Source organism: Varanus komodoensis, unplaced genomic scaffold (genome assembly GCF_004798865.1).
Source record: "Varanus komodoensis strain SLA01 unplaced genomic scaffold, ASM479886v1 scaffold37, whole genome shotgun sequence".
NCBI lineage: Eukaryota > Metazoa > Chordata > Lepidosauria > Squamata > Varanidae > Varanus > Varanus komodoensis.
Genome location: NW_025335889.1, coordinates 4,819,207 through 4,831,393, shown reverse-complemented (window position 1 = coordinate 4,831,393; position 12,187 = coordinate 4,819,207). Strand labels below are relative to the sequence as shown.

The following is a 12,187-nucleotide window of genomic DNA, read 5'->3' as shown; positions in this document are numbered from 1 at the left end:
TTCAGAAAGCATCCTTTTGTGTAAAGTTTGTAATCCTTGGATGACATCTTAGCATAGAAAAGACTGGGGAGATTCAAGAGAGCAGCCTGGATTCTTAGAAGCCATCCCCACTGGATTTTCTCAGAGAAACTAATTCATGTGGATTAAAGTCATCCCTGGAAAAGAATCTACTAAATATCTCACATTACTGAACGACTGTCTGCCATGGATCTGGTCTGACAGACAGAATTTGGGCAAACTAATGAGCACATAAGAAAGGTTTAAATCAACCATGCTACATTGTGTTGGATTGTGGCAACAGACCGTTACCACCAAGACTCTGATGGTTGATGGCAGTCTCAGGCCTACCTGCAAGATGGAACTTCTGTGCTCTTTTATGTGCATCTCTGAAGGAACGATCCGTACTGTCTGGTTCTTCTGATAACAATTTTTCTCTCTTTCCTTCTTTCCCCAGAGGTGATGTGTGACTTAAAGTAAGAATTGCTGATGGTTCTGAAACTGAGACAAATGTTCAAAGAGATGAAGGATTCCTTGTACTCCTTGGTTTGCAGGTGGAGCCCTTCCCATTTTGGGGTGAGCGTGGCAGGATGGAGTGCTTCCTGTGGCCCAGGTGTGTGCAACATATGCCCTGCTCTAAGACCAGTGGGAGTTCTTGCACAATTCTGAGGTGTGGTGCAATTCAAGTGGGCCTGCCCACCTGTCATGGTTTGCCTCTGTCCTAGTGGCTTGTAGCTTCTGCAGTTCTCCAGCTTGAACTTGTTTGCAATGGACATACAAAACTGCTTTTTGCTGTGCAGACTATCCAGTTATTTCCCAGTATAGTTTGCTGTGACAAGCAGTGGCCCTTTGGGGTTCAGGCCAAAATACTTCCCACCACTGTTGCTTTAGATAAGCTTTCCCAACCTAGTGCCCTCCACATATAGAAACAGAAACAAAGTGAGTCAGAGGGGGCCTCCTGGGCCATCTAGTCTGACTCCCAGCTCCAGCCGGCTCCACTCATGACATGTTCAACATGTGCATGTCCAGCCTATCCTTGAACACCCTCACCAATGGGGCTTCCACCACCTCCCATGGAAGCCGGTTCCATACCGTAGGGGTCCTGACTGTCAGGAAGTACTTCCCGACATCCACCTTGAACCTGGTTCCCTGGACTTTGCTCTATTGGAATGCATCCTACTCTCATCCACAAGGGAAAAAAGGCCACAACCTAGCTCTGCGTGACATCCCCTCGTGTATCTATATGTCTCTAACAGGTCCCTCGAGTCTCCTCCTCTCAAGGCTGAAAAGACCCAGTTCCCTCAGGCTCGCCTCATAGGGCTTACCCTGCAAACCAGCCACCATCCTTGTGGACCTTCGCTGCACCAGTTCCAGCCTTGCTACATCCCTCTTGTAATGAGGGGCCCAGAATTGAGCCCAATACTCCAGTTGTGGGTGCACCAGAGTCATACAGAGTGGCAGTAATCCCTCTCTCGGTCTTGAAGCCATGCTTCTGGCTTTGCATCTTAGGGTGGCGTCCACCCTCTTGCCCACTCTGGCACACTGCTCACTCAGTTTAGCCTGCAGTTGACCAGCACCCCAAGATCCTTTTCAGAAATGCTGCTCTCCAACCACTTGTCCCCTAACCTATACTATGACTCCCATTCCTATATCTTGGGCTAAAGTTGTAGTCCAACTCATTTGGATGGCAGCAGTGTGGGAAAAGCAGCCTTTGGATCCTTTGACATGTCAGCAATTGAACTTGGACCATCTGCATGTAAACCATGTGCACTAAACTTGCACTGGCTTACATCTTACATCCAATGATTGGCAGCTGGAGGCAAGTGGGGATAGCCATCTGGGAACCTGAGATTCTCCATTCTTACCCTAAGCTAACCTGCTACACTCAGGAACAGTGAAGGGCACTCTCCTTTCATCACAGTTGAAGAACGATCCAACTGCCAGGGTGAGTGGGTGGGGGAATCACATAGTTTTAGCCAAGTCTGCTCTCCAAGATCAGAGAGAGCATTTGTAATATTTTGAAGTACTACTTCATAGTGTGCTTCTCCCATCTCATCTACTTTAACTAAAACATCTTGGTACCTCTACCAGGGATGGACAGGAAGTAGATCTCCATGCTTTTGGACTTCAACTGCCAGCATTCCTGACTGCCAGCCATGCTGGAAGGGTCTTCTGGGAGTCAAAGTCCAAAACAGCTGGTGATCTGCCCACTCCTGACTTACACTGCAGAATGCCAGATTTGCTATTAATTAAATCAAACTGCAAGCCACTTGGCTGTAACAAAGCTACGGCTCCCCAGTTTCTTCATTCAACCAAATTTAGCAGTGTTGAATGAAATCTTTGAGTTTGTCTTTGTCTCTTGTTCTCTGCAAGAGAAGCAGCTGTTACAGAAAGACTCTGAGAGCAGCTCCTCAAGTGCTTACCCCAAACCCAGGTTCATTAAGAAAAGGCAGCCATCTGTTACCTGCTCTGAGGCATTGCAAATGCAGAGGGCAGCTGTTCAGAACACTAGGAAAACCAAGTTGCACAGGGTGATGTTTGTGAAAACAGGCAACACAATCCAGTACACATCTACTCAGAAGTAAGCTGTGCTTAGATCATCCAAGCAAGGCCTTCTCAGGGCATAAGCTTACAGCCTGTCTGTAGAGTTCAGAATAACAGGTAAGTGACCCAGGCGGCCCCCTCCCGCAGCTTTGCTGCATGAATTAGCAAGAAAAAGCATAAACTCTTGATAGTCACATGACCCAATAGAAATGGTAGCATCCCACCCCACCCCAGAATGCTTTTCTGCAGAAGCAAATCAAGGACTACTCAGCAAGGAGGGAAAGCAGTCTGGGCATGCCCAGAAGTACTTTATTCACACCAGTTTCTTGAAAGAAAATCTATGACCAAGAAGGGATGACTAAAGAAGAGATGAAGGTACAAGCCCCCAAATCACCACCAGATATGTATCTGCTTGCGCCACTGATTACCAGCATTGCTCATCAGGCTGCCTACTTCTATTGATTTTTCTTTTTCTTTTTGTGGGGAGGGCACGCTGCAAAGTGAAATGATGTCCTCCAGCACTATCCGTACGTGGGATGAAGAGAGTGGTTTTGTGTGATGGAGCTCAGAACAGTGCCCCCCACACTCCCATCCACACCTCTGCCTTATTCTTGGGCAAGTCATTTGTGTCTCACCATTGGCCTTCTGAGAAATGATTGTTTTGTGACCTGTGATGTCCACTGTGGCAAACTTTTATGAACCTGGATCAACCATCTTTTGACACTCTTGCAAAATTCCAAATATGTCCCAATTCAAAAGGTTTGGGGATTACAGATAGATTAGAACAGGACCTGCAGTGTTTCTGATAGCATTAGAGTTGATTCAAATGAAAACAGCACCATCTGCTGGAAAAATATGAAATGTTCAAAGATGTATACACCATGTTAACACTGGAAGAAAGGATTTGGGCTCAGATATATCACCCAAACAATAATGGGGTGAGTGAAGAGATCAGGAAAAGCCTGAAAAGTTCAGGCTAGATATCAGGAAAAGTTTCCTCACTGTCAGAGCAATATGACGATGGAACCAATTGTCTAAAGAGGTTGTGGACTCTCTCACACTAGAGATATTTAGAAAGAAACTGGACACCAGCAGGGGGTTGGACTCGAAGGCCACCTTGGTCCCTTCCAACTCTACTATTCTATGATCTGCCTTGTGCCAATACAGTACCTGAGATGCTGAACCAAGTGGTATCACAGCTAGAAACTTTACAAAATCTGACAACTGCAATTCAGCAATGTCATTCATGGAATCCAACTGGAACATTTAGAAAGTTTATCAAGTTCTATTTGCAAAATTATCCCTCTAATCTGTACAAACCAAGCATTAAATTACCAATATACAAATTCACAAATATTTATGTACAAAGGAAACTTCAGTGACATGGCAGAAAGGAAGTTCATTGTTAAAATAACACCTAGGAGTAGCTGTTACAGATTCTTTCTTGTAACCCCTTTTTGAAAAAAAGAAGGCAGCTTTAACTGCATGAGACACCGTTCATTAAGTAGTTACTCAGGTCTCAGTTCATATAGAACAACTGAAGTTAGTATGCACATCAAGTTTCACTTGAAATTGGTGGTCATTTAGTTAAGAGACCAGTTCATAGTCTTCATGTCCAACCCACCATCCTGTAATGGGGAAAGAGACCTGGTTCACATGTAATAACAACCTAATATGGATCGCTACTTAATTGTGGGGTGTTATTACATGTGAGCTTATTAAATGTAGGTTAATTATGAGTTGTTAACCATGAATAATTCAAAGAGTTTACAACTGAACAGGAAACTGGTTTTTCTTCTTGAGTTGTTTCTAGTTAACAACCCATACTTAAGCCACAATTCAGGGTTCACATGTAACAACCACTCACAATTCAACAACAAGCCAATGACAATCCATACTCATGGCTGTTATGTGAGAAGCAGGTAACCTACGTTACAAATAGCAGAACATGATGATCAGAGAAAGGCCTGAAGCTTCATGGTAATACATTCATGGTAATACAAAATAAAAAGGCTCAGCTGAAGCAGCATTGTGATCAGGGACAGCTGGCCCTCCAAGCAGGACATTGAGAACAACGCCAGCTAGCTGGTTCATTTGCTTTGTGTGCTGTTCACTTTCTTTGAGCTGGTACATTTACAGTTTCTATGCGGAGGCTTCCTGAATTATATTGCTATTTTACTACCCCCCCGCCCCGCTGCCATGTAAACAATAAAATTCTGTTTGATCAGTAAGCTGTAACACTCCAACGAAAAGTTGCAGTCTTTATTTTTTTTTAAATAGTTCTTTTCAATCCAATAAATATGGTCACTTTCCTCTTCATCTTTAGTCGAGCCTCCTGGAATCACAGCAGCTGAGGGAGAAACAGTATCTTGTCCACTTCTATTTCCTTGATTTTGTTCAAAATATTTCTCAGAAGTAAAACAAATGTCACATTTCTCTGGGGAGGGGGGCAATATAAAGTTTACATTGTGTGCTACTTGAAGTCCATTATCCTGGCAATACAGGACAGCTCTGATCACCACAATCCAGGGCAAAGCTCACAAATTCACAGAAGTAGTCCCTTTTCTGTTTACAGTTTTACATTTTGTTATTCCAATGCTGAATTTGGTATGTGCCACTTGAGCAAAATGGACATGTCTGCATGAGTGATAAGAGTTGCTGTATCAGATTCTCGTTCATCTTGTGCCAACATTTTTATCTCAAACCTTAGACTTGTAGCCAATGTTTTCAGAAGTTAGAACAGACCTGTTGAGTTTCTTTAATTGCATCCTCATGTACTACATGTTAGCACCAAGATGCTGAAGATTATGGGGAGAGACAGTTCCTCTAGCAGTCTACACATTGGATTTGGGGGCTGAATTTAATGGTATTTCCTTCAGTTCCGTTCGCATACAGAGGTATTCTCCAATCACAGCCATGAGAGCTGTGCACACAGTATGTACAAGCCACCATGTTAAAGCAGTAGGGAAGTGCGCATTGTAAATCCAGCAGCCCAGCAGGTGGAAAAAGTGAACCGTGACTGTGAAATCCAAGCACTGCTTTCCTCGCCGAATGAAATACAGCAAGCCTACAGCACTACAAAGGGGGAAAAATTCTATCTGAAACATCATTCAGGGATGAAGATACTCAGTAACAAAACAGTTATAAAAATATTATATTTATCCTCTCTCAATATTCTGTATTCCATATAAGTGATGCCAGGCTAATCTTACTGCAGGTCTTTTGAATTAAGTTTTTAATGCAGCCAGAGGTGCAAAAAAAACAAGCTAAAGCTAGAGCTAGACCTGTTTTCTTCATGTTATTTTAGGCTCTTTGCAAAATAAAGGACTGAGTATTTTTGGAGTTTGAAATTTTGATTTGGAAACATCACATACTTTCCTAGCTATCTCCTGAAGGCATGACTTCTCTATATATTCATGAGGGGGAAGAATAATAAAAATGATCTTGCTCATTGCTCGTAAACATCAGGAGCTAAGTATTTTGCTAGAGAGTTAAAAATTAGTGTAAGATCAAATACCTGTATTATCACTGCAACTCTTGACCACATTTCCCCCACATATCATGCCCTTCTGAGAAGCTCTCATCTCAGTTCTTTGCCTCCTTCGTTTGACAGCCCCTTATATCCCCACTTCCTTTGCTTGTTGCCTTCTCAGGCTCCTACTTCCTCTTTCCCTCAACAGCATAGCCAATAGTGAGGGCGGATGGGAATTGTGGCCTTCCAGAAATGGTTGGATAACATGTTCCATATCTGTGTCCTACACCCTATTCGTGTCTGGTAGCACTAGAAGATCTTAAGGAACTTCATCACAATGCTCTGTAGCTTAGCGCATTTTAACAACCCTGATTATTTGAATGCATCTTTTGTTAGCAAAGGGCAGCTCCACACTAGCACTGTCTGTTATTCAAGCCCTGTGAAAAGTATTTGTGTCAAAGACTAATACAGTCCAAATGTTGACTTACCAGGTGAGTGCATTCAGGATAAAAGCCATCATGGCAAGTCTTCCAAGTGAGGTGGAGAATCCCAAAACCTAGAGGTTACAAAGATAAGCAGCTACTGAGATAAACTTGAAAGTGGTTTAAAATCCCCTTTATAAAGCTCATTTGAAATAAAGTTGATGCAGCTCCAGGGCAGCAAAGCAGGTTCTTTCATTAAGAGTACAGATTTGTATGTACATATTTAAGCAAACTAACAAAATCAACCAGGACTAAGACCAATAAATTCATGACAAATACTATACATTTCTTTAAAAAATGCACTGTGGTTGCATTTGGATTGAAGTATCTAAATAGGACCTGAAATCTAATTTTCACATAATCTTTCTGTTTTGATGTGGCTGCCTTCTCATCTGAAACTGCACAATATTATACACAGACAGAATTCCTGCAATTAACACCTAAAATGAATAATCTAAAGTACAGCCCAGTTGTTTAAGTTCTCCACATATTGATTCTAGCTGAGATCAAGGACTTTCATATGAATCCTAAAAATCAATTATATTGATAATTGAACGAACTGAAGGCATTAATAGACTGCTGACTGTTCGCCAGGTCACATTATCTGTGGTCTTGCAAAACTCAACATGACAATACTCTAGAAGAGAAACTCTGATTGTCATGGAGTCTCACACAAGGATGAATCACTTCCCCATTCAGTACACTGAGGTCAGCAGGCAGTCAGAAAGCTCCTTCCACTGACCCCCTAAGCTGGTCATTTCTGCTTGTTGAACCTGGAATCAGTGGAATCAAAGGTTGCATATGGACATTCCTTGCTATTTAAGGGAGGCAAGCAGAGTCAAAAATTCCAGGGAACAGGGCTCCTGGGATCAGAACAGGCTGAACCTCACCACAATGCACATTCGCTTCAGTGGACTGACTTATAGCCCTGCCTCCTGTCATAGGCATGGCAGGAGCAGGGTCCCCACCTCTCCATTTTTTCAATCAGAAAGCACAGCAATTGCAGATCTGTGTATACGGTCTGGATGCTCAGAAGCCTGGGCTGGCTGAAGAAAAAAAGAGGACTGGCTGAAGCAGGGCTCTTCCAACTCCATGTAGCCCTTTCTGTGTTAACACTCAATTCACCACAGGTATGACTTGTGTTCCAGCTGCTCATCTGCACTTCCTAACTTCAAAGGAAGGAGTGAAAGGGCTGGGGTAGAAATGAGCAGATCCGTTCTTCCCTCTCCAAACACCTTATACCCTCATTGTGTCCATCCAGGGCTTGTGTTCACTCTTCTGCTCTTCAGAACCTGTGTAGGGAGTGAGCAACTATACACCAATACACCAGCTTCTGGGGAACTTGGGGAAAGAGTGCTGCTGTACTTATGCCCTGCAAACAGAATGCTGGACTAGATGGACCCTTCATCCAATTAATCATGGCTCTTCTTATATTCTTAACTGGTTGCCCCTCTGCATGTTGTGCCCACTATTTCTACCAGTCCTGGTTAGCACAGTTAATGAGGAAGGATGATGGCAGTTGTAGAACCTATCAGGAGGCCTCAAGTGCCCCAACTTTGGTCTAGGATGTGATCTTTCTCTCTCCAACCTCCCTCCTGTATCATCTGGATCACCCATAGCTTGTACTCACTCTTCTCTACCTCTGAGCCTGGGGTTAAAGAGAGAGAAAAATGGAACACACTCACACAAAGCCTGGTGAGTCAAGAGACAGCAGGGAAGGGCATGGGTGAAAGAGAAAGCAGGGTCCAAGGCAATCTGCTCCCTCTTCCTCCCTCAGAACCATTCCTCCTCCAGAGCTGGTTGCATGCCAAGAATATAAGAACAGCTTTGCTGGATCTGGCCAAGCAGCAATCTAGTTCAAATTCTGTTTGCAAGAGTCAGTCTGATGCCTCTGGGAAGCTTCTGTCCCTAGCATAAAGTACTCTGATGTATATTCCCTTCACAGCTCTATTTTGCTATGATGGTTAATAGTTATCGACATTACAAATCTATCTTCTATGGATCCATTATCCTTTGAAAAGCCACCCTAACCTTGGTTTTTATAAGCCCCTAGACATATAATCAGGCTCAAGTCTCCTTGCTCCCCTGAACATCTCCTCTGGCAAAGAACAAAGGCCAGCAGCCCTGCTCCCTACAGCTGATCCACATTGTAAAAATGCCTCTGCTTAAACACTTGCCTTGGAATCCATGATATCATATCACTAGTAACTTTTGACAGTGATGAGACTGAATAAAAGGGCTACAGGGGAAAAGAAAGCAATGATTGTGATAGTTAAAACCAAACATTCACAGGGCAGACAGGAAGAGAAAGCTACTTCTCATGGGAAAAAAATCAAGCAGCTGACTCCATATCAACCCTCTGTGAGGTTGTATGGTTCATATTATCAGTCCAACTTAGCAACAACAATACAATCCTATAAATGTTTAGACCAAAAATAATCCTACAACTCCAAGCATTCTTATAGTCAACCATACTTGTGTCGTTAAGGATTCCTTTCATGTTGATATCATAAAGGTAGTAAGTTATGGCAATGCAGATTAAATGGCTCCACTCATCTACTGTTCTACATACCCGATCTCAGGTAAAGAGAAAGTTACCTCTGTGAGCCAATTTTTTTCCTGTCCAGCATTTTCCTTCCATTTCCAGTTGTATTTTTAATTCTGCTGCCTTCCCTCTCTGGGCGGAGGAGGGAAGGTATCTGGATTGTGGCCATCTTTTTAAAAAACCTGGCTCCAGGATTTTCCTGGGTATCAAAGGTAGCAACCCCAGAAAGCAATGATATTAGCCTGCAATGTTTGTTCTCAAATCTTCCAAATTCCCCTTTAGCTCTAAAGATTTTTTGCTCCTCGTGCCTTACCAAAGAAGAATTTCCTACCTCATAACTGAAAATCTGGTCAAGGGAAGGGCTGTTTTGCACCAAACTGTCCACCAGGGCCAACCACAGGCCCAGTGAGCTGTAGTAAACTGCCTGCATGAGCATGATCTGGGAGAGGATAAGGGCAGGATCCCAGACATAACTGCGGAACTGTGGAGCCATTTCAGGAGGAGGTGCCCGCTAGCTGGTTTTGCACAGACAGCAATGTCTTACAGCATCAAGTGCACTTGGCAGTGTCTAGAGGCCAAACAGAGCAAGTCCATCAGCACCTGAAAGAAAACAACAACAACAACATGTCACACCTGCCAGAGCTTATGGAAAAGATTTCCAAGCTACCCATCTTCCAAACTGAAGAGTGCATTGGTATCCTTGGTATTCACAATACTGTCACTCCTTTTGTGTGATTTTCCTACTGGCCTTGTGAGGTTTCTGGCCTTGAAAGGAAAGTTAGCAGAGACACAGACTGGTGAGAACAAGTGAAGGCATCCCAGACCTGCCTGAATGCTGCATAAATGGCACTTGCAGTGGTTAGGAGAGAAAAGGTGGGAGGAAATACATGCTGATTCTGGCTGCATGGTCATTGCAGAATTTAAGATTTTTAACCCATCCAACCTTAGGGATTTAGGGCATGTTAATATTCAAGTAGAACAGATGTGTTAAAAATCAGGAACAGAAATATTTCAATGAGATTCCATCTGCATTCAAAGAACAGAAGAATTACCTTTCTGGATTATAGCAAAGGTCCATAAGATATAGCTTTCTGTATCCATCCACAGCCACACATTTTTTTTCTCAAAGGACACAAATAGGCTGTGAAAGAAATAAGTTAACCTAACACCTGGTAATCCAAGGTATATTGCTTCTGCACAGGAAGGTTCTTCCATTAAACTATCATTGCTACTGGCTGCCAATAGACATATTGTCCACCAATTCAGGGTGCATAGATAGTAAATATACCAACTGACATTATTAAAACCATGTTTTACAAGTAGAGAGACTCAGGATACAGTCCTGTACACACTGGGATTTATTTCTACATGGACACACATAGGATTGCACTGAAAAGCCTAACTTGCTTATACAGAGCAAACTTAAGTATGTTCACTCATTGCTGTGTTCAGTAAGGCTTGCTCTCATGTTATTGTGCGCATGACTGCCTGGAGGCATTTAAGAAATACAATAAAACAACCAACTACTAAATAAAAAACTAGATAGCTACATAATAGAAAGCTCTACACATATGTAATTGCATTCAAAGGTTTACTCGCTTATTCTTCCAGGAGATTCCCATAGCTTTAAACACCATCAGATGGAAATCAAGAAGGTAAGGCTTTCCCCCATCACTGCATCACCGTACTGTAAGGAATTTGAAGGCAGTTCCATTTTGAGGGCAGAAGGGTGGGATACAAATTAATTAGGGGACCAAACCCTCGCATGCTTAGGTTTTTTTTTTTTTTTTTTTGAGCCCTGGAGAATTCTGGGAACTGTAGGCCTTTTTTCTGCCTAAACAAGCACAGGATTGTGCCCTAAAGGAACAACCCTATCCATGTCTGCTCTCAAGTAAGTGCCACTAAGTTAAATGGCGCTTACTCCCAGGGCTCAAGACTGAAGGCTAAACAAATTATACCTGCCGATTTTCACTCTTAAGATTTTAAGAAGGGAACGGGGAAAATGCCAAGTTGGGGGAAAAAACGAAAATAAGTGACAACCCCAGACACACACGATCCCAGCAACAGGATAGCCACAAAACAGGCTGCCAAAGCCACCCCCGAACATTTGCCCTCCTAACTTTCGTGCCGTTTTACCTTTCTGCCCCGTCCCCAAGGAGCCTCGGCTCCCCCTTCCCCATCCGCCGCTCCGAGCAACTGCCAAACTCCCCTTACGCAGGAACAGGCTCGTCGTCGCAGCTGACCCGCTCGCCCAACCACAGAGCCAACCGGCCTCCAGCCGCCTAGAAAGGACAGCGCCTGGCTTAACATTGCTGAGCAGCCACAGAGAAACCTCCATGAGGCTAGAACGGCATACCAGGCGCAGGAAGTGACGTTAGCCTAGCGACCTCTCTAGCGTGTAAGCGTTAGAGACGAAATCATCTCAGAGTTTAGACTTGTACGTCAGCAATGCCCAACCTGATTTTTTTCCAGGTACGCTGGACTGCAACTCCCAGATTCCCCAGTCAGCTAGGAAACGGTTGCTATGCGCACTTACGATATAATAATGATAATAATAATAGTAGTCGTAGTAATATAAATAATAAATAAGTTTTACTGCTACCAAAAGGATTTTCTTCGGAGTAACACTGTATTAGAAATCTATGCAGCTGTGAGTCAGTATTTGCAGTTCCTCTTCTTTCTCCATAGAGAGAGGAAACCTGTAGAATCACGTCACTGTAATCCCTCTTGACCTTTCCCGATTAACATAGAACCGTTTTCCCCCGCTCTAGTTTTCAGTGCCAAGAAGATGTGGGGTTTTCAGTGAGACCACTTTGTGCCTATGAAGAAGAATAATTAATGGAAGTTTTCAAAGTTCATCATAAGGCACAGGCAGTGGGTCCAGTTATCATTTATTTTATAAACTGTGAAGTTACATTGCAATATACAGGCGGAAGTTGTCCATTCACTGGCGAGGTCAGTCTTGAAAGCGCAAGAGAAGACTTCAATGAGCAATGAGGAAGAAGTAGAACTCTCAGTAGTTTTTGAACAAGTGGAGAGGCATGGAGTTAGAAGCAGAATAGTTCCATTCTCGCTTACTCTACGTAAAAGAACAACGTCCGCACCCCTGCATTCTGTGGATGGTGGGGTCAGGGTTTGAGTGCCGCG

At 43.3% G+C, this 12,187-nt stretch overlaps 1 protein-coding gene across 3 annotated transcripts; it reads right to left on the bottom strand.

The window, feature by feature from the left end:
* Positions 1 to 359: 359 nt before the first annotated feature.
* Positions 360 to 11,288, bottom strand: SYS1 (SYS1 golgi trafficking protein). Of its 3 annotated transcripts, none has more exons than XM_044440312.1 (4): positions 11,177 to 11,288; positions 9,372 to 9,640; positions 6,502 to 6,569; positions 360 to 498 (listed from the first exon to the last, which is right to left on the bottom strand). In XM_044440312.1, exons 2-4 carry the CDS (start codon positions 9,531 to 9,533, stop codon positions 375 to 377), a joined length of 354 nt encoding a protein of 117 aa, XP_044296247.1. In that variant the 5' UTR covers positions 9,534 to 9,640; positions 11,177 to 11,288; the 3' UTR covers positions 360 to 374. The 3 variants fall into 3 exon arrangements, with proteins under 3 accessions (XP_044296247.1, XP_044296246.1, XP_044296248.1); XM_044440311.1 differs by lacking the exon at positions 360 to 498 and adding an exon at positions 2,814 to 5,616 and having other exon boundaries at positions 11,177 to 11,287; XM_044440313.1 differs by lacking the exon at positions 360 to 498 and adding an exon at positions 2,814 to 4,891 and having other exon boundaries at positions 11,177 to 11,287.
* Between the last annotated feature and the right edge of the window lie 899 nt (positions 11,289 to 12,187).